The sequence below is a fragment of the Pezoporus wallicus genome, unplaced genomic scaffold (assembly GCF_028554395.1).
Source record: "Pezoporus wallicus isolate ANWC-B61680 ecotype Strahan unplaced genomic scaffold, APGP_CSIRO_Pwel_v1 contig_13339, whole genome shotgun sequence".
NCBI classification, from domain to species: domain Eukaryota; kingdom Metazoa; phylum Chordata; class Aves; order Psittaciformes; family Psittacidae; genus Pezoporus; species Pezoporus wallicus.
The window spans coordinates 77,154-96,345 of record NW_026642476.1 but is presented as its reverse complement, the minus strand read 5'-3'; the positions used below and the strand labels follow the sequence as shown (position 1 = coordinate 96,345).

Sequence of the window (19,192 nt, the reverse complement as noted above, 5' to 3'; positions counted from 1 at the left end):
AGTATGGGCAAGTATCTAGTCCACTGGGCCCCTCCAGTGCTTTGGAAGCGTCGGAGATGGAAGGCAGCTGTATGGAGTCCCCAACAACAAGCTGCAGAAACTGCTGAAGGGGACAGTGAATTATTTTAAGCCTGGTGGGCCCATGGCACTTCAGGCCATCAGAGCAGAGATGCAACATAGAGATGGACTCATGATCGAGGGGTGGACTTAACAATGGACACTATTGCCCAGGTTATTCACGAGTGTGAACACTGCACACAGTCTCTCCTGCTCTGGCTCGCCCCGCCCCGCCGCGGGGCTAATCTGCATATTCACGAGGTGGGCGGGGAAAAACGCCGCCGTTTATAAGCCACCGCCCCGCCGTCCCCTCCGCACATCGCGTTGAGGCTTTGAAGTGCTGCGTGGACGCTGCTGCGCCAGGGCACCGGTAAGGCGCCCGCGGGCTGCGGCCGGGCTGGGCCGGGCCGCTCGGAGTGCTGGAACGAAAGCAAACGTGTCTTAGGCGTGCAGGGCTTGGTCCCCGGGGCAGTCCGGGCATGGCGCCCGCCCGGCGGCGTGGCTGTGATCCGGGACGTGCGGGGAGCCCGGCGGAGCTATCCCGGCTGTTTGCCGGGCAGGAGAAGGGGCCGGGAGGGCCGGAGCGCTCCTTCGGAAACAAAATGGCGACAAACCTCCACCGTGCAAAATGGCGGCTGGCGGGAGGAGGGGCGGTGGAGTGCGCCTGCGCCGGTGGGCGGGACGTGAGGGGCGGTGCTGGGGCTGTGGGGCGCGCATGCGCCGTGGGACCCGGGGAGCGGGCTCGGCGCCGGGACCCCCGCGGGGAGCGGCGGGGCCGGAGCGGCCTCAGGGCCCTGGGCCGGGCCTCGTCTGGGCCGAGGCTCCGCTGGCCGCGGGTCCCGGGCCGGTCTGTGGGCTCTTTCCTGTAACATAAATCGCTGCTTCCGTGGAGGTGGAGCGTGTGCCCGGTGCGAGGCTATTGCAAACCGTTCCAGCTTTGTGGGAGTATTTAATTCGGGCTGTTGGCTCCGCAGGTCAGAATGGCATCAGATGAGGGAAAGCTCTTTGTCGGAGGGCTGAGTTTTGACACCAACGAGCAGTCGCTGGAACAGGTCTTCTCTAAATACGGACAGATCTCTGAAGGTAAGGCTGCAGCGCCCAGCTGGGTGTTCCCACCCGTTTTGTCTCGTTGCACTGGTGCTCATGGCTTTGGTTTTTTTGCTTCTTCTCTTTGTAGTTGTTGTGGTGAAAGACAGAGAGACTCAGAGGTCCAGAGGTTTTGGCTTTGTCACTTTTGAAAACATAGATGACGCTAAAGATGCGATGATGGCCATGAATGGGAAGGTAAGGAGGCTTTGGAGCAGCTTCTTTATTTCCGATAGCATACTAAGAGAAGCATGAGGGTTATGTAGAAGAACAGATGAACACAGTTTAATTACGAGTTACTAAAGTTGTGCAACTTCACTTACATGACTAAAAAATAATGCTGCTTTATAGGAATACCTGTATATACCTGAAGCATTAATTGTGCGCCTGGATTAATTAATCAATGTGAAATAAAACCATTGTAAGAACTAGTAGCATTGGTAGTAAAAGCATGTAACTCATTATTTATGTTTTTTGCTGTTTAAATACTAAATTGGTGTATTTTGTCTGCCAGTCTGTAGATGGACGACAGATCAGAGTTGATCAGGCTGGGAAATCATCAGAGAACAGATCCCGCGGCTACAGAGGGGGCTCTTCTGGGGGCAGAGGCTTTTTCCGTGGGGGCAGAGGTCGGGGCCGTGGCTTCTCCAGAGGTGAGTGGACGTGGATCACTTGAGGCGTGAGGGGCAGTGGTGGTGGTTGTCAGGATGCTTAGAAACCCGTGACCTGTGTTTGTTCAAGGTGGTGGTGACAGAGGCTATGGCGGAAGCAGATTTGATTCCAGAAGTGGGGGATATAATGGCTCCAGAGACTACTATAATAGCAGGTAAAGTCATCCCACGCGCTAGTGGGCTGTTGCAAAGCTCTTTAAGCTCATTGCCTCGTGGGCATATGTGTCAGTAGGCTCCAGGAGCAGTTGAGCAAATATAAAGCGGGTGAATGTTTCTCACAGCAGGAGTCAAGGTGGCTATGGAGACAGGTCATCAGGAGGATCATACAGAGACAGCTATGACAGTTACGGTAAGCCCTGGTTCAAATGGGAATGACAAGTACGTTTGCTGTAGGAACTCTAAACCTTCTGACCCTGTACTTTGAGTCTGGAGATGCTCAGTCGGACTGTACCGCTATTGCCGTTCTTGCCCGTAAGAACCAATCTGTCAGGCTTTGGACGTGGTTGTGCCAGTTAAGTTTCTAATTTGTAATGCATGTGTAGGAGTTGCTTGGATCTAAGGCAAAGGGAGCTTTTAAAATACATTCCTCAAGCTTGAGACTAAAGACAAAACTCGGATGCCCTAACAAACTTTAATCAAGGGTGGGGGAAGTTCTCTTGCGATGTAGCCCACTAGCACTAGCTTCTGAAATAATGCAAGGGAGTAAAATGCTGGAACTTGTCTATGCTTCAGTGCCTTTACAATTGTGCCTGCTTCTTGTCCTCAGCTACACACAACGAGTAAAAATCCTTCCTGACTCAAGATCGTCCTTCCAATGGCTGTATTTATAAAGATTTTTGGAGCTTCGCTGAAATGGTTATTGTGTAGTACATCTACTTGTATTTCCACTTTTGTAGTATTATCAGTTTGAATCTTGTCAAACACAGCCTGACAGCTTCTGATACGAGATGGTCTGATTAGACTTTCCTTTTAAGAAAGCTCGGCTTTCAAGTGGTTTTAATCTTTTTTTGAAAGCACTTCACGTTTTATTTTGCCCTCCCATGATGAGCCAAGGTGTTTTCTCTTTTGTAAGTGGTGAAGTTGGGGCCCCCATTCAGTTTCTTTTGAGATAGAAAGGACCTTTAATTCAATGTTCACTGGAAGCTGAACAAGCTGTGGACTTACCTTTTTTTTTTAAGTGCATTACCTTCGTCTTTTGTAACATTCCTTTAGTGTAGCAAGGTAGGAATGCAGCCTGGGTACAGATTGGAAGGCAAACCACCTTGATATATCTAAAGAGAAACTTGCTTGTATGTTCAACCTGCATAACGGTATTTTTACTGTTGTAATGATGTAAATTACCCAGAAATAGACTTGCAAACTTACCATAAAAGAGGTTCTTGAAAATGTTTATTTATATTGTCCTTTTTTACTGGAAGAAATATGCATATTCCATTGATATTGTATTTGAAGTGGTAAAGGATTCTTGTATACAGTTTTCTTTGGCTTTACGAAGCCTATTAAAAGACCGTCTGAAATGAACTCTGCTCCTGACATGTACATTTCATTGCACAACACAATCCTTGAAGACAAAAGAACAGTCTTTAGTAGAGGATGTCAGAGGAGAAGCAAGTGGCAGTGTAAGAGCAAGCCAGAGTTATTGACCAGCTGCTAGATTCTAATCTGAATCGGTCTTGACATGTGAATTGAACATACTTTCACATACGAGGACTGAAAGCACATGCTGTTGGATGCTTCAGCACTCAAAGCCTAAGTCAGCAGCTGAGGGAATGCCAGTGTTAGGTAGGATGATTGATGTTTCCTTAATGCTGAAGTAGCCTACATTGACAAGCTGTAGTAAAGAATCAGTCCTTTAGTAACTGGACTCGGTAGGAACTTGAAAAGTGTTCACTGGTAGGTAAATTGCCGTGATTAGGTAGCTTTGTCATTGCCTTACAAGTTCTAAGAATTCTTTGCTAGCATATGAAAACTGCAGTGTCCTTGGAGAAAAGAAGTGTTGTGCCTCCAACAGAAACCTCTGAGACGAAAGCTGCTCTCTTGGCTAGTTCATATGTGGAAATAGTCCTGTAATTCGAGGTAACTCCTTTTGCTCATGTCCGCATCCTTCCTCTTGTTGAGAGCTCATTTGAAAGTCTAATGTACCTGTGAAATATTCCTTTGGCAATTTTGGTCAACTGAGGGAAAAATTGTAACCCATGCCGTATGCAACCTTTGGCTTGTGGCACAACTTCGGTTCCACAGATCAGAGATGGGCATGCAGTCATGTCTTGCTAGTAGGTATGGAAGCAAGATGGGAAATGAATTCCCTGACTCGATATGTGTTCATCTATTGAGAATCTTTCTAGACTTCATTAAGTTGCTCACTTTAATTGTAGCTTTCTTTGCCATCCTACTTGTTGCCATTAACTTTTTCCCATAGCCCACACCTCCTAAGCAGCCATGTCAAAGTGGTTAACTCTCTGCTTAGGGATCAAATGATACATTGGCTGGTGTGTCCAAGGCATCAGCCAGCCCGGAACAGTTTTCCCAGACTGTGCTTCTGTGGTGTGATGGGTTCAGCGAATGGCTTGTGAAACCCTTGTATCTGATGTGACTCGTGCTGGGGGAGGCGGGTGGCAATGTGAAGTCTCCAGCTGATACCTCTATTAATGCACCTTTGCTTTGGCAGGCTGAAGAGAGGAGGGATACTCAACACTGAAGCCGAGTGGGGATTTGAGGAAAGGAGAGCCTTCGTTCTGAGGAATCGGGACCAGCATGGGAGTTTGCCACTCAGGTAAGGTCTCTTCAGTCCCTTTGCCTGAACCAGCAGGTTCTCCCTGTTTCTCTTGGTGGTGATGTCAAGACTGGTGTTTTTTTAGGTGAAAATTTCCATGGGGTTTTTGTCTCCCTTTAAATTCTATGTCTTCATTTCATTGCAGCAATGAAATTTATCAGAAGACCCAGAAGAATGGCCACTTACTGGAGAGGTGGAGATGAAGAGCTTGGAGCAGGGGTGTTTCTGGTCTTTTTATATAGATCAATGGAGCAAGGCAATTAGTTAAGCTGGAATAAAACACTGGAATGTGGAAAAAGCCATGAATCTCTATAGTGCTTTTGTGGGGAAAACACAGGAATATTGGATGTGGCCCAGGTGTAAAAGAGGATCTGGGTATCTGGTGTATAGCCCAGTTAAAAATACAAAATGAAACCTGTGCTGTTTTGGTTGGGGGGTGAACGGAGAGCAACTGCAAGGGCAAGTTTGGGGAAGAAAGTCAATTGCATCTCATAACCTTGAATTACGTGAAGGTTGTGCGTCTGCAGAACTTCAGTTGTTGAAGGGAGCTGTTGACTGAGAAGTCACATGAACAAGGAGCTGGTGTTTGTAGAACAGAGGCTGATCTTCCACTTGAAATGGTAGAAAATACAAAAGTAATTTGCACTTAAGTGCTAAATCTATTTTTTGAGTTTGGATAATGATTTCCTTCCCCATGCATCGGAGCAGTTGAAGTTCTGCTGATGAAAGCTCAGATGTGTTTCTGCTGCTCACAGAGGTAGCAGCTTAGATGACTTAATTGCTGATGGCCTGGCATGGGGCTCCAAAATGAGAGTGAGACCTGCCAGAACCACTCTGTGACCTGATGCTCAGGAAACAAAGAGGTCTTGTTCTCAGCTCAAACCTGAAAACTTGGCAGCTCGGTAATGAGGATTTATGCTGCCAGAGAGGCTGGTGGCTGTGAATGTGTTTTAGGCAGCTTTAAAGAGAATGGGGCAGGAGGCTGCACTGGTATTGTAGGCCAGGAGGAGGGGTTCTGTTGGTCTTTGCTACCCTGCCCATCTTTTTTTGTGTTGAAAGAGCAGTTGATTGCTTTACCTTGCCTTTCCCCCTTTTTACTGTTGCCTCTCTGGCTTTTGGTTGTGCTTTGCCCTGCTTGAAGGACACTCTTAATAGTGTGTTACGCAAAGAAGCCTGCTCGTACAGCTCGAGTGACTTGGGAGACATCACATGGATCTGGTGACAATGACAACGAGTGCTGCAGGGTGTTTGAAGGGCAGAGTTGATGGTGTGTTCTCTGGGCTCTAAAGCCTGGTTATTGAGGCAGGCTGGGGCTTGCCAGCCTGCTGAGGTGTAGCTGCTGCTCCTGCTCTGTTCCTTGAGTCAGCTCCCCTGAGCAGGCAGCAGTGATGGAGGTGCGGGATGCTTGGCTGGTATAAATAAACTAATTAAGTGGTAACGCAGCTTTAAAACCTTGTGCTCTCATTAAGAGATGCTTTTATCTTGCTGGGGAGTCCCAGGCGCAAAGGAATTTGCATGGTGGCGAGCAGGGGTCTTGCTGCTTTAGAGCCATCGGGACTATGAGAGCCCTGGGGCTGCTTGTGTCTGTGGAATGGGAATGATTATGGAGCTTCCTTCCTCAAACCTTTTTTTTAACCTTTTTCAAATTACCTGAATGAACGGGATTAAAAAAAAAAAAAAAACAGGCACCACATTTTGGCTGCTGTGTCCAGCAATGCACCAAGGGGATGTGCATGGTACTGGGGGATTATATCACAACGTGAGTAATCCTTTGCAGTCGGGTGTTGAATCAAATTCAAGCTGGAAACACCAAGTGCTATTTGAAAGACCTTCCTTGAGACCGGGTGCTTAAACGCAGGCAGAAACCATCGACAGCGACCCGCTGCTTTTTGGCAGTGCTCATCGTGGCGCCGGGTGGGTTGAGGGAGCAGGGATACGGGGCTGCATGCGGGGTGAAGGGGCCGGAGCCTGTCGCGACATCTGCGGAGGGGGGGGGACCGTTTCTATACAAAACGCCGTTTGCTTCCTCGGGGGAGCTCGCAGCCAAGCGGTGGCTGAGACCCCGGAGCCGCTGTGCGGGGTTAGAAACGCTGGGAGCGGCGGCGCTGAGCGGGGAGCGGCCGCCCTCGGAGGCGGAGCGGAGCGGAGCCCGGTCGGTCGCGGCCTGCGGCTGGGCAGGCCCGGAACGGCGCTGCCCCGGAACGCGGCGTGCGGCTCCGCCGGGGCCGGCCGGGGCCTGCGCTGCGCGGCACCGTCCCGCCGCCTTCCTGCGCCCGCCCCGCCGAGGCTCCGCTCCACGGCGCCCGGCCCGGCCATGCTGCGGCCGGAGCCCCTCTGCCTCCTCTTCCTCCTCGTCCTCCTCCTCCTGCCGCTGCCGCACGGCGGCCGGGCCGCTCCTCCGCCCACCCCGGGCCCGAACAACGCCACGGGCGCCACCCGGGCGGCCGCGGGTAACGGCACGCAGCCGAGCCCATCGCCGGGAGCGCGGCGCCCGCCAGGGTCAGGGCTGCTGCCGGGGTCGGGGCTGCCGGTGCTGAAGCGGGCGGTCTATGTGCTCAGCGCCCTCTCGGCTCTCGCCGCGCTTTATTTCCTCCTGCGGGCGTTCCGGTGAGTGCGGCCCGGCCCGGGGAACAGCCCCGGCTTGGCTCGGTCCCCTTCCCGGGGCCCCGCGGCCGAGCCCCGTTTGCTTTGGGTTCCCCCTCCCTCCTCCTCCTCCTGCCGGGCCGGAGCTTTGCTTCCCTGCGCATCCCCCTTGCAGCGGGGGTGAGAAGCGCTGCTATGAACTCACAGCGCTGTTAATTACCGCAGGTCATGAGCAGCCATGAAACGCCTCCCAGCCCCGTTCATTTAGGCCCCGTTTCCCTCACCCTGCGCTCTGTGTTCCCCAGCCCTAGGTCAGAGGGAGCCAGAAACGAGCGAAAAACTCATTTCAGGTTGAAGAAACCTCAGCGGAAGAAATACGGGCTCCTGTCGAGCTACGATGAGAACACGGAGATGGGCTCGCTCGACAGCGACGAGGACACGGTGTTTGAGATGAGGAACCTGCAGCGGTAAGCGCCTGGTTCGTGCGTTTCTCTCCTCCTCGCAAGGGGCTAAAGCTCCTTTCCTATGGACGTGGGAGCTTTGGCACAGATCCTGTAACCAGAGCTGCATAAATTAACACTTCTGTGCGTGTGTGTGGTCTGCCTGTGTTGGCACACAGGCTTCATCTCGCCTTTCTTCGTCTGTGTGACCAAGTGCGCTGCAAGGGACGTGCTCCGGGTTGTTTGGAGCACTGCTTTGTGTTCAGCTGGCCCCTAGGAGGGACAGAGCCCGTGTGTCCAAGCTGAGACAGGAAAACAAAACCTCCTTGTTTTCCCAGTACAAGAACTTCCCCTAAGCTAAACCTCCCGGTGCCGTTGAGGCATCCATTCCTGCTTTCCCAGTGCTGTGATTTCAGCCCCTGGATGACACCCGTCGGGTTTCTCTGGCAGGTGTGTGAGGCTGAGGGGGAACCTTGCCCGGGTGTGCTGGCTGCCTGGCCCCTCAGCTCCCCCAGCTGTCGTGAGGTCGGTAGTGATCTGCCACGCTCTCTCTGCTCACACTGATGCCGGGTGTCTTCTTCTTCCCAGGTGATTTGGGACCCACGGCGCAGACTGACCAAGGGGCTGCAAGTCCAGCGGGATCACCAGTGCTCGACTTTTGTTTTCTGTCTTTGCTTCAAATGACTTTTAATGAACAGTACAAACACTTCCATAGCTGGGGCGGGGGAAAGGGGACCAAACCTGTTTTCTTCACACGCATTTCTAGGGAAGGGTGGAGCTGCAAGCGAAGTGATGCTGCCTTGGGTGCTGTTGCCTGCATAGGGAGGTGCTGAGGAGAACGTGACTCCTGGATGGATGCTCAGCCTTTGTAATCTTTCCACTCTGGACTCAAGTGCTGCAGCTGTGTGTTTTATAGGTGCTCACATCCCTCTCTACTTACTGTGGCAGTCAGCTTGAGGTATCAGGCAATTGGGTTCCTTTACAGGCTGATCCTTGTTCCTTCATGCAGCATTAGGTTACTTCTTTTGGAAGCATCTCTGTAATCAACTCTGATCTGGTAGGAGCTGGGAGAACTCCTGTTGTCTGTTACACTAGTGCTGGGTGTGGATAGTGTCCTGTCAGTTCCAAGTATGAGTTAAATGCATCGATTTGCTTCTAGTTGCAGGGTGAGCAGTTACACGAGGTAGTCCCAGGTCGTGACATGAGTTTACAAAGACATGTTTACAAGCAAAAGGTGCCACTTAGCCCCGAGGAGCAGGTCCCCAAAAGAGGAATCAGGCTTGTGGGGTGTTCAGACTGTTCTGCCCAGCTCCTGTGGGCTGTGACATGGACCAAGCTGCGGGATGCTGAGCTGCTCTCTCTGTCTGTGATCACCTGAGGAAGAGCTGGAGCCCTGCAGTTTGGCTCGGGCGCCTTCACTGCTGGTGTGATGAGTGACTTGTCTCTGAGCATCTGATGGCTGGAAAAACAGGACCCAGACCCCTGCAGGTTGTGATTCTTAAACCAAGACAGCCCTGGCTCGGAATGACTCTCTTCTTGAAGGGTACTGGGGTTTCACTCCATTTGCTGGTACTCACGCTGTGTTCCAGTGTCCGCCCAGCAAACTGGGATCTTTCTGTGTGTCCCATCCTGTTGGTGTTTGGGTTCTTAGAGTCCAGGACCAAATGTGAATGTGTTAGAAGGTCATTGTTAGGTGGAGCTGCTGCTACAATGGGGAAACTGCTTGCTCAGTGCTCCTGTTTAGGGCACATTTTAAGCTTGAAGGGAAGGCCCACCCTTGAAAACTATGGGTACTGCAGACCTGTATCCTCAGGTCCCACCCCACCCAAAACTGGTAGTGCCTTTGTTAGGAGAACCCAAGGGAGTTACCCTGCAGGTCAGGGAGTTCCCTCATTGACCTCGCCTTTGAGATGAAGTTTGAGAAAGCTTTGGAGTAATGGTTCCTTCCTTTTAGCTAGCAAATCCTCTGTACATAAGGGGACAAACCTTAGCAGAAAGAGCTGTCCTTAACCAAACAGCAAGGGCGGTTCTGCAGGGGGGTCTCTGGTGCTCTGAGGCCCCTCCTGCCGTGGTTGAGGGAGTGATGTGTGATCCTGGTGCTCTCCGGTGTGAGGGGCAGCGTTTCTCTGTGCAGTGGGTGAGGTTTCCTGGAGAAGCGTCACTCAGGTGCTGTCTTGCACACGTGCAAAAGATTTTAAATATATATATATATATTTTTAGTATTTTAGCTGTCATGTGAACACAGCACCTGGATGTGCCCTAATTTCATATCATTTGTATCCTTTCATGCCTCTTTTAGGTACTTTCTGCTTGTTTAGCCGATGCAGAGATGAAAGCGTTCGCTGCGTTCCTCTGTGAGGATGGAGTAATGGCTAAATCTGGCCATCGCTACCCCTTGGGTGATCAGAGAGCTGATGTGTTTGATTCGGGGTAACGTGTCTTCCTTGATCCTGCATAGCCCGGCAGGCCTGTGCACGTGCTGATCGCTTTCTCTGCCTCTTCAAGCTCCCTGTGCCGAGCTGAGGGCTCTGTGCCGGAGCTGGGTCAGCCTGGCTCTCCTTCAGCCCACTGCCATGCCCCTGCTCAGCCTTTTGGCTGCCCTTCCTTGGCCTTTCTTTACCTGAGGCAATGAGCTTGATCATTCTTTAGGCTCTGCTCCTTGTTAGACAGGTGGGGGGGTTGCAGTTTGGCCTTTTCCTTACCTCACAGGAGTGGATGATTTCTTTTTAGTGTTAAAAGTTGGGTGATTTTGATAAGAGGAGACCTGGAGCCGCAGGTCCTGGCGCGAACGTGATTTTGCTAGAATTTGAGTTGGCTGTAATAGATAATTTAGAATTGGAGCAGGGAAAGGTGTGGAAGGAATGAGCCAGAGCACATAATGAGGTCTGGATTTTGACGCTGTGTATGCACATGGTAATGGAGGATCTGCCAGCCCAGGGGACACAGTTCTTCAGAGTCTAAAGGGTAGAGAGGAAAAATGTGATGATGGGGCTATAGCGTAACATTGCTGTCACTTCTCTGCTCTGATCCTGTTTTGTCTGGAGCCTGGTTTGAGCTGTCATCAATGCCCCTGTGTGGCTGTTTTCATTTTCCCCTGAAGCATCCTGAACCCTGGAGGCCTGGTTCTGGATTTGCTCTTTGCAGGCCAGGACCTTGCGTTCCTGCTCCGTTCTAAAGTATCCTTAAAGGCATTTTCTCAGAGGAGAAGACAAAGATGCTGATCACAGATGCGAGGCTCCTTTGAGGGCAAGTCTGTTGCTTGGCATTGCTGCTCCATGCCTCCTGGAAGAATAAATCAGAGCTGTCGGAGCAGCTTTTCCTCCCAGCGGTGGAACAGCCCATGGGAATCAGTGCAGGCTCTTTTGGGAGGGGTTGATCTTGCTAATGAGAGTGGCTTTTAAAGCCTCTCATTGTTCCTGTAAGAAGAGAGCAGCTGAGTAGTTACTTGGGTTATAGTTTTAGGTACTTTATGTCTATTTGATACAGGCATTGATAGCCTCATAGGTCTCTGCAACAGTTGGATCTTCCAGTAGCATTCCAGGCTAGGTTTAAATACATGGAGGCAAACAAACACACGTGTGCTCACAGACACAGGTGTGCTCTTGAGCATGCAAGGCAGCTCCGCTCCGGGAGCTGCGTGGCTGCAGGGCTGTGCCTGTGTGAACACACAGCACTGCTCAGAGCAGTGTGTGCCTGTCCCTGGGCAGGCTGATGCCTCACCAGCTCCTTTTCTTCCTCCAGAGTGAGCTGGGGGGGCCAGGAGGGGACTTTGGCGTGTGCAGGGCTCCGGGCAATAGTGCCAAAAGGCTGTCAGAGCTGATGGGCACGGGGTGATGAGGACGATGCTGCAGTCACCAGCCTGTGTGTGTCACAAGTGACAGCTGCAGGGTTCACTTGAAACAATGCCAATCGTGTAAAGCCAAAGCCTCATCTCTTAAGTTTATGTAATTGCCCCTCTGATCTTCTTGGAAAGCTGCATCGAATCCTCTGCTGTTGATACTGAGCTGCGAGGCAAATCGACTGCACCGTCTGCTGAGGTTAATGAGATTGACTGAGCGTGAGTTGAGCATCGGCTCTCTGGTGCTAATAACGTGCTCCTGTTTTGTTTCCCTTGGACACGGGATCTGCTGCGCTGGGAGAGGGACCCGTGGCCTGAGCAGCTCGCCAAGGAGTCAATAAAGCAGCTCCTGAGTGCATCGTGTTGCCTGTGCTCCCAGGAAGGGGGGAGCGAGTCTTTCGCCTCCTGCTTCAGTTGCTGCTTTACTTCTGAATAGCAACCAGCCCTGCATCGATTGCTTGGTTTACCATGGTTTACAGCATCCCCCCCTCCTGTATCCTGACACAAGTGGAATAAAGCATTCCCTTCACCTGCTCCCTCTGTGGTTCTGTGGGGCTGGTGCCGTCGTGGAAGCTCCCTCTGCCTGAGCTTGGCAGCAGTTGCACCATCAGCCTGCCCTGTGTGTTGGGGCCACGCGTCTCTCACTGCCTGCTGCTCACCTTCGCCAGTCATCTCAGGGTTGGTTTCGGTTTCCCAGCGTCTCCTCCCTTTCCTCCCTCCCTGTGGGACATTAATCCCTTCTCTTGTACAGAAGACTTCAGTAAAGTCCCTACAAGGGTGATCCCAGCCTCTCTGCAACAGGAGAACCAAGTTACGTTTTGCTTATTTGGGAGCCTGATGAGGATATCCTGGCTCTTCAGTCCAAAGAACTAACGCCTGAATCAAAGGAAGGATGTTCCCTGGCACTAACATCTGCTTTCCACCCATCTCGTGAAGGAGGGTGGCTGTGGAGGCTTAGCTGTGCAGATGAGTGGCACTGAAGAAGTGAGAAGCTGGGTTCCTCGTGTCCCTGCTCTCCTGCCCCACGGGAGGCAAGTGGCTGCATTTGCTGCATGGTTTAACCTTGTTCTTGGCAGGGGCTTCCATTGGAGCGGGCAGGTGAGGGCCCGGGCAATGGGGAACCCTGTAGATGGCACTCACAGACCAAACATGCCACTGGCAGCACCCGCTGAGGCTGCAAATGGATCCTGCAGCCTTACAAAGGCTCCCCTTGGAGGTGCAAGTGCCCCCTCGGGGTCTCTTGGCTTCAGGGCTGGGGAGCAGCAGGGTTTTGGGGCAGCTCTTGGGGAGCTGATTGCCTGGAGAGGCTGCTTCCAGCTTGCAGGTGATGCTCTTGGCCCTGGCTTTACCTCTGCGGGGTTAACCTGGCCCTGTCAGTGCTTGTCTGCAAAGGCTTTTTGTGATTCCGGCACAGACACAGCTTTAAGATAACCTTGATTTGGTTGAATTAAGCTGTAGGCTCCTTGCTCGCACCGCTGCTCACCACCGCTAAGGAAAGGCTTGTCTGTGCAGGGCACAGTTGTCTTGGGCTGGTCCAAGCCCCAGAGGGGTTAAAGCCTGGCCCAGAGTTGGCTCCCTTCCCCTTCAATCCATGCTTCCCAGTCCATGTGCCTGCAGGAAGCTCAGCGCAGCGTTGCAGCAGCATGGGGAAACCCAGCCCCACCGCAGCAGCACCCTGAGGAGCTGCTGTGCAAAGTTAGCTGCAGTGCTTGCCAAAGGCATGGAGAGCATTCACCGGGGCAGTCTGTGTGGGATGCAGGGAGATGCAGTAGGATGCAGACCGAGTGCTTGCGCAGGGTGGATGTAAGGAAGAAGTTCTTCCTTATATCCACCTTCCACCCCTGTGAGGGTGCTGAGGTGCTGGCACAGGGTGCCCAGAGAAGCTGTGGCTGCCCCATCCCTGGCAGTGTTCAAGGCCAGGTTGGACACGGGCTTGGAGCAAGCTGCTCCAGTGGAAGGGGTCCCTGCCCGTGGCAGGGGTTGGAACTGGAGGAGCTTTAAGGTCACTTCCATCCCAAACCAGGCTGGGATTCTGGGATTCTTGTTCATTCTCAGGCTCAGGGGGCTGGTAGCCCCAATTAGCACTAATGGCTGTGGCCTGTTCGTGTGGGATTACCTGCACATATGTTGTGCTCCACGTTATTTCCCTGTGCTACAAGCTGGAGCTCTCACCTCTTACCGAGGGGAGGCTCTCCCTGCGGTCTCAGGCTGCTGCTGGCTGGGATTCCAGTCACAGACACAAGCTGGCGGCATGGATCTGCTCTGGATTCATTTGAAACTCCCACTTAAAGCGTTCGTGATGCTTTGGATGCAAATTTCCTCCCTTGAAAGGGGAACTGCGGCCGTTTGCTCAGCGCCGCTGAGCTCCCCTGGTTTCGCTGCCCTGTTTGCTGCGGCAGCATCGCACCTCGCTGTGCTCCGCGGAGTGCAAAGCAACCTCTGCAGCACGGCCTTGGGGAGGAGCCGCCTCTCGGCTGTCTGCTGGCAGAGAAAAGCACTTGGCTGGGTTTTAATGAGGGCTCACAATACAATTGGGGCTTTTAATGGTGTTTGTGGACACCTTAGAACAGCCTCGCAATACCTAAAGGGGCTGCAGGAAAGCTGGAGAGGGGCTTGGGACAAGGGATATAGGGACAGGCCAAGGGGAATGGCTTGAACCTGCCCGAGGGGAGACTGAGATGAGCTCTTAGGCAGAAGCTCTTCCCTGGGAGGGTGCTGAGGCGCTGGCACAGGGTGCCCAGAGAAGCTGTGGCTGCCCCATCCCTGGCAGTGTTCAAGGCCAGGTTGGACACAGGGGCTTGGAGCAAGCTGCTCCAGTGGAAGGGGGCCCTGCCCGTGGCAGGGGTTGGAGCTTTAAGGTCCCTTCCAACCCAGACCACTCTGGGGCTCTGTGCTGTGGGTGCTTTGGTCAGTTCATTGCTGCGCGGCTCTTGGAAGCGGAGCATCCACACACAAGTTTTTAGCTCCCACTCCTCCAGCCCCTTTGCAGGGAGCAGCTGGGGCAGTTTCCCCCCCCCAGCTGCCCCAGACAAGGTGGTAGATGCGCTCCCGTGGTGCTGGAGCCGGCTCCGTTCGTTCCTCTGCTGTGGGATTCAGGCAGCGCGCTGAGAAGGTGCCTGGAAGCACTTGAGAACCGCTGCAGAGGCTCCTCTGATGTCTCCTCTGTTCCGCTCAACAAAGCTCCTCCACAGCACGCGCAGGATCCGCCCGTATGGAAAATTAGCTTTACTTAGTTGCCTTTTTTGTCCAAATCCTCCTTCTGATCTCTCTGTTTTCCCCTCGCATGATGGAAAGGTGACTGGAAGTGGCACTTCAGCCACCAGCGCCTTCCCTTTGGAAACGTTGCTTGGTTTTGTTTTAACCATTTTTAAAGGGCGCTTTGCAGGGGAGGATGGAGAAGGGTTTTCTTTTCAAGTCCCTCTGGGGAATAGAAGTATAAAGGAAGGAAATGATCATAACGGGGCTGGCAACGGAACGGGATTTTTTTTTTTTTTGGAGTACCAGAGCTAATTGAAGAAGGAATTCACACAACAATTTCTGCAATCTAAGGATGAGTAAACATTAAAGGGGATGCGGTACTCCTGCTGCATGCTAATGTGTGCCTGTGTGCAGGAAGGGGGAAGATGGCCCTGCAATGAAATTGGAGATGAACGTCTCAGATGTTACACTTTCAGTGTTTTCTTCTTTGCGTTGCCACATCAAAGCCCCGTCCAAGGATACCTGTTGAGAGGATGAAACTCCAATGCCCCCACGAGCTGAAACCGGGAGGAAAGGGGATGTTGGGTCCAATCCGGTGGAAGTGCTTCCATGGGCTGCGGGATCGCTGTGCATCTGGATGGATCCCGTTGGCTTCAGCAGGGGGTCTGGGTTTGGAGACCCCCCTGCCCGTGTGGAAGTGCTTGTGGGCATTTACCAGCTGCTTTAACTACAGTCAGTCTCTGGCATGCAGGCAGATGGGGGGCTGAGGTGTTGGTGCCCATCAGCGTTCATGTTGGTGGTGGCTCCTGGGTGCGAAGAGGTTCGTGTCGGCACTTGAGTGCTGGCAAATGGAAGTGAATCGGCATCGGACTTGCATGTGAGCATCCGCTTGTGCCCAGCGCCTCCTCATTCCCCTCTTGGCAGCTTCTCCTGATTCCAGGATGTTTCCATGCTGCAAACCACAGCGACTGCTGCCACCGCATGCAGGATGCTCTTGCTCTCTTTGCAGTCGGAGTACTGCTTCCATCTGCAAGCGCTGGGGAATGGGTGGGTGTGTGTGTGTGTGTTGAGATTTGCAGGTCCTGCAGCTCGAAGACACCTTTATGCTCATCGTTGGGTTGTCTTTTTGTGTGTGGTGAAACTGGAAGGTTTCTCTTGGAGTGGATGCCAGCTCCATCTGAATCAACCGAGTGCTGGAGCATTCGCTGCATCCCCGGTGCGCCGCTGCTGCGCTCCGGTGGCTCATCCCTGCCGCTCTTGTACATAAAAGCCTCACGTGCTTAATCCCAATCAGGCTGAACAATGGGATTGTTGAGCTCAGGTTGAGCAATCCCATTGTTCGACCCCAGCTCAGTGCACACCCTCCCCTCTCTGCCATAATGAAACCCCTGATGGGTATTGAGCAGAGCTCCATCGTGTGGGGCTGAAAGGCCCACAGCTCCCGGGGACGTGGTGGTGGTGCCAGCCCTCTGGTGTATGCTGATCCCGCTTTCTTTCTGGTGGTTTTTTGGTCAGTGTTGTTTTCATCTGCTTTTCTCTCACCTCAAACTCCCTCTTTCTAAGGAACGCCGAGAGGTTTTTGGTTTGTGCCCTTTGCAGTGTATAGTTTGAGACACCGCTTCGCTTCTTGTCGAAGCAGAGGGGTTTACCCATGCTATGACTTTAGCTTCTCCACAGTCATCGTTTTGGCTTCCCAACTGGCTTGGATGAGCCACTGGAAACGTTTTCTGTGTTTATTAGGGGACGGGAGGGCTGCGTGTCCTCAATGAAGGCTCCCATTCCCCTCACAGGTGTGTGTACAGGTATTAACTGGTGGCTCAGGCCATGGTAGAAAGCAGCGTTCAAACCCAAATAACCTTGTTCCATCTGAAGCCATCAGGAACATCCCTTGGGCCTTATCAGGCTTCCGCTCGAGGTGTTCGTTATCCACACGTCCAGGCTGGATGCGCTTCTAGGAGCATGTGGAGTCCTTGGGAGCAGGCACACGCTCACACTTTCCCTCCAAAGGGTGTTTTCCATGTAGAAAACCAGGTGTGGGGAGCCTTTTCTTAGATGAAGGAAGGACTAAGGCACAGCAAGAACCGATTTGCCACGGGAAGCTGTAGCAGGTCAGGGAACTGAAGCGGGATCCTCAGCTCTCAGCCTGCCCCAGCACCGGTTCTCTTCCCCGTTCTTTGGCTGTCCTCAGCACCTGCGGGATAGCCAGGACTTGGGTTTCCATCCCCATGAAAGAGGCAATTTAAGGAGATTTCCAGGGGAACAAAGGGGCCAACGTCCTCCTCGTCCTCCTCCCCTTCCCCTCTGTTTCCACAGGTCACCTCTTTGGGCTGAAGATGTTTTCCTCCCCCTTTCTCCATCCACGCATGCTCCTTCAGAGGCTCTTTGCTCTCCTCACTTTCCCACAGCTCAGAGCCATTCTCCCAGCTTCAAAAGGTTTACTAATTACCCTAATGAGGTCAGGAGAGACCAAAGCTTGTGTGACTTAAAGCTGGGGCGGGAGGGCTTTGGAAAGGGGGGAAATAGCTTGACTTGAGCCCATGTTTGCGGGAAGGCAGCGTCTTTACCTCTGCTCATTCTCCCCCGCTTTCCCATCTCCAGCAGGAAGAAAGCATGTGGACAGAAGGTCTCAAATGTATCAAACAGCTTTTAAAAGGAAATTCCTTTTGCCTGTCAAAAGAACAAACAGATACACCAAAAAACTGTCAGAATTAGTGTTGGAGTAATTGCAGAAGCTCTCCAAGGTTAATGCTCCATTAACGAACAGCTCTCACGCAGCTAAAAGCCAGGACGAGACAGGTTGTCAAAGGCTTGCTGGAGATTAAAGAGCTGCGTTCCCAGCCGAAACTCTCTTGTGGGTGTTGTTTGGGAGGGGAGGGGAGGAAGGGGGGTGTTTGTGGGATGAGGATAACTCCAGCCGTGGCATCGATGCGGAAGCGTGACCCGGAGCTGGAGGAATGGGTTTCAGACCTTGGCGAGGTCCCTGCTCCCGGGGTCGTCCTTTAAACACTCCATGGATCCTTTGGTCCTTTTAGGCCGCATCCTGAGGGCAGCCCCAGCCCCAGGTCTGCAGCAGAGTGAAGCAGGCGGGGACCATCCTGGTTTGTTCTGAGCCGGAGCCACGCTGGGTCCCTGGAACGCGGTGCTGGCAGCCCAGGAATGAATCCTGTCTGGGTTTCAGCTGGCCCATTGGGACTCCCTGTGAGCCCGGTATTGGGTTTACATTGAACTGAACAGGCTGGTGTGAGGCTCTATTTAAATAGAATTGACCTTGATTTGTGGAAGAAAGGGAACCCCATTCCTAGTGCTCCGTGAGGGCAGCATCCCCTGTGCCTCCAACATTGCCCAGGGAGGGATGTGATGCAACAGGTCCTGGGAGGACACAATAGCAGCCGTGGGCATCACCCTGTGACGTGGAGCTGGGTTTGCAGCAGCTTCCAGCAAGGTACCGACCTTTCTTCATGCGTGTGGGTCTGAGCTCCGGGTTTTCACTTCTTACGGAGCAGAGCTTTGTCCTGGAGGGTCTCACGCATGGCAAAGGCCCATCTAGAGAGTCAAAAGAGGCAGCTGAAGTTGTGCAGCCTTGGAAGTGCCACGGTGAGGACCAGCCCCAGCCATGTCCATCGCGAGTTCCCTGTGTGTAAATGCCCACTCAAAAGGAGCCAGTGGGCTCTGCTGCTGCTCTAGACCTGAACGTGGACAAGCCTGCTCTTTGTCTGGTCGTTGTTTGAAGCCACGATGATGGTGCTGTGATCATGCCCGAGATCCTGCCAGGGATGGGGGCTTTGCTCCAGGGATGCTCCGTGCATCAGTGCCCATGCTGTGGTGTGGGAGCCTCGGCTGAAAAGGCTGAGGAGAGAAGGGGAAAGGGGAGGGAAAAGCAAAGGTACAGCAGTGGCTTTCTCCTGCTGGGGTCCGAGCAGCAGGACACGACATCCCCCTGGACCTGCCCCCATAATGCAGGAGCCTGGAACCCAGCTCTGGCACAGCCGGTCCTGTGCGTGACGGGCCCATGGCTGGAAGTTCACTGGAGGGAGCTACTTGTGAAGGGCCGGTGCGAGAGGCCTCTTGAGCAGCGCAGCCGTGAGCGGGGGAAATGAACAATGTCATAATTAGAGAATTAAACCTTTCCTGTTCCTTTCTTTTCCTCTCCTGATGTAATTTGTAATGATTAGACCTGGGGTGCAGCACAACCAGACAGTGTGAGTCGGCTGCGCAAGAGCAAAACAAGGCTCCTGCACAGACCCTGGCTCTTTATTAAGTTGATTTGCATTCATAATCTTCATTTGCCGTTATTATTTTTCCCCCTTGTGCTTAGTGAGTGATATTAGCATAAAGTCCCTTTTTTCTTGTTTTCTATTCACGCTCAAGGTCAGAGACTTAGTGAGACACTGACGAAAACAATCTCTTTCCTCACCCTCTTTTAATTCTTTGCAGAAACATGTCCTGGGGATTTTAACATAACAATTGCTGGCAAAGGAGGGGGGGAGACCCGAACAGAGCCCTTTCTGTGCTGGAAATGGAGCTGCCCAAAAGAGAGATGCAAATC

General features: G+C 52.7%; 1 protein-coding gene across 6 annotated transcripts; it reads left to right on the top strand.

The window, feature by feature from the left end:
- Window positions 1-307: 307 nt before the first annotated feature.
- Window positions 308-4,885, top strand: CIRBP (cold inducible RNA binding protein). Of its 6 annotated transcripts, none has more exons than XR_008975084.1 (8): window positions 378-427; window positions 1,032-1,140; window positions 1,235-1,341; window positions 1,658-1,796; window positions 1,885-1,969; window positions 2,099-2,163; window positions 4,483-4,587; window positions 4,733-4,885. XR_008975084.1 is itself a non-coding variant. In XM_057430661.1 (7 exons), the coding sequence occupies exons 2-7, from the start codon at window positions 1,038-1,040 to the stop codon at window positions 2,595-2,597; spliced, it is 516 nt and encodes a 171-aa protein (XP_057286644.1). In that variant the 5' UTR covers window positions 379-427; window positions 1,032-1,037; the 3' UTR covers window positions 2,598-3,335. The 6 variants fall into 6 exon arrangements, 4 of the variants coding, with proteins under 4 accessions (XP_057286640.1, XP_057286644.1, XP_057286643.1 ...); XR_008975083.1 differs by having other exon boundaries at window positions 2,096-2,163; XM_057430661.1 differs by lacking the exons at window positions 4,483-4,587; window positions 4,733-4,885 and adding an exon at window positions 2,581-3,335 and having other exon boundaries at window positions 379-427.
- Window positions 4,886-19,192: the final 14,307 nt, after the last annotated feature.

Excerpts from the sequence above, each read along its gene's own strand:
- CIRBP (XM_057430657.1), top strand. The coding sequence starts at position 1,038 with ATGGCATCAGATGAGGGAAAGCTCTTTGTCGGAGGGCTGAGTTTTGAC. Across the intron at positions 1,141-1,234 it reads ATACGGACAGATCTCTGAAG|TTGTTGTGGTGAAAGACAGA; the intron begins GTAAGGCTGCAG and ends TTCTCTTTGTAG. Across the intron at positions 1,970-2,095 it reads AGAGACTACTATAATAGCAG|CAGGAGTCAAGGTGGCTATG; the intron begins GTAAAGTCATCC and ends TGTTTCTCACAG.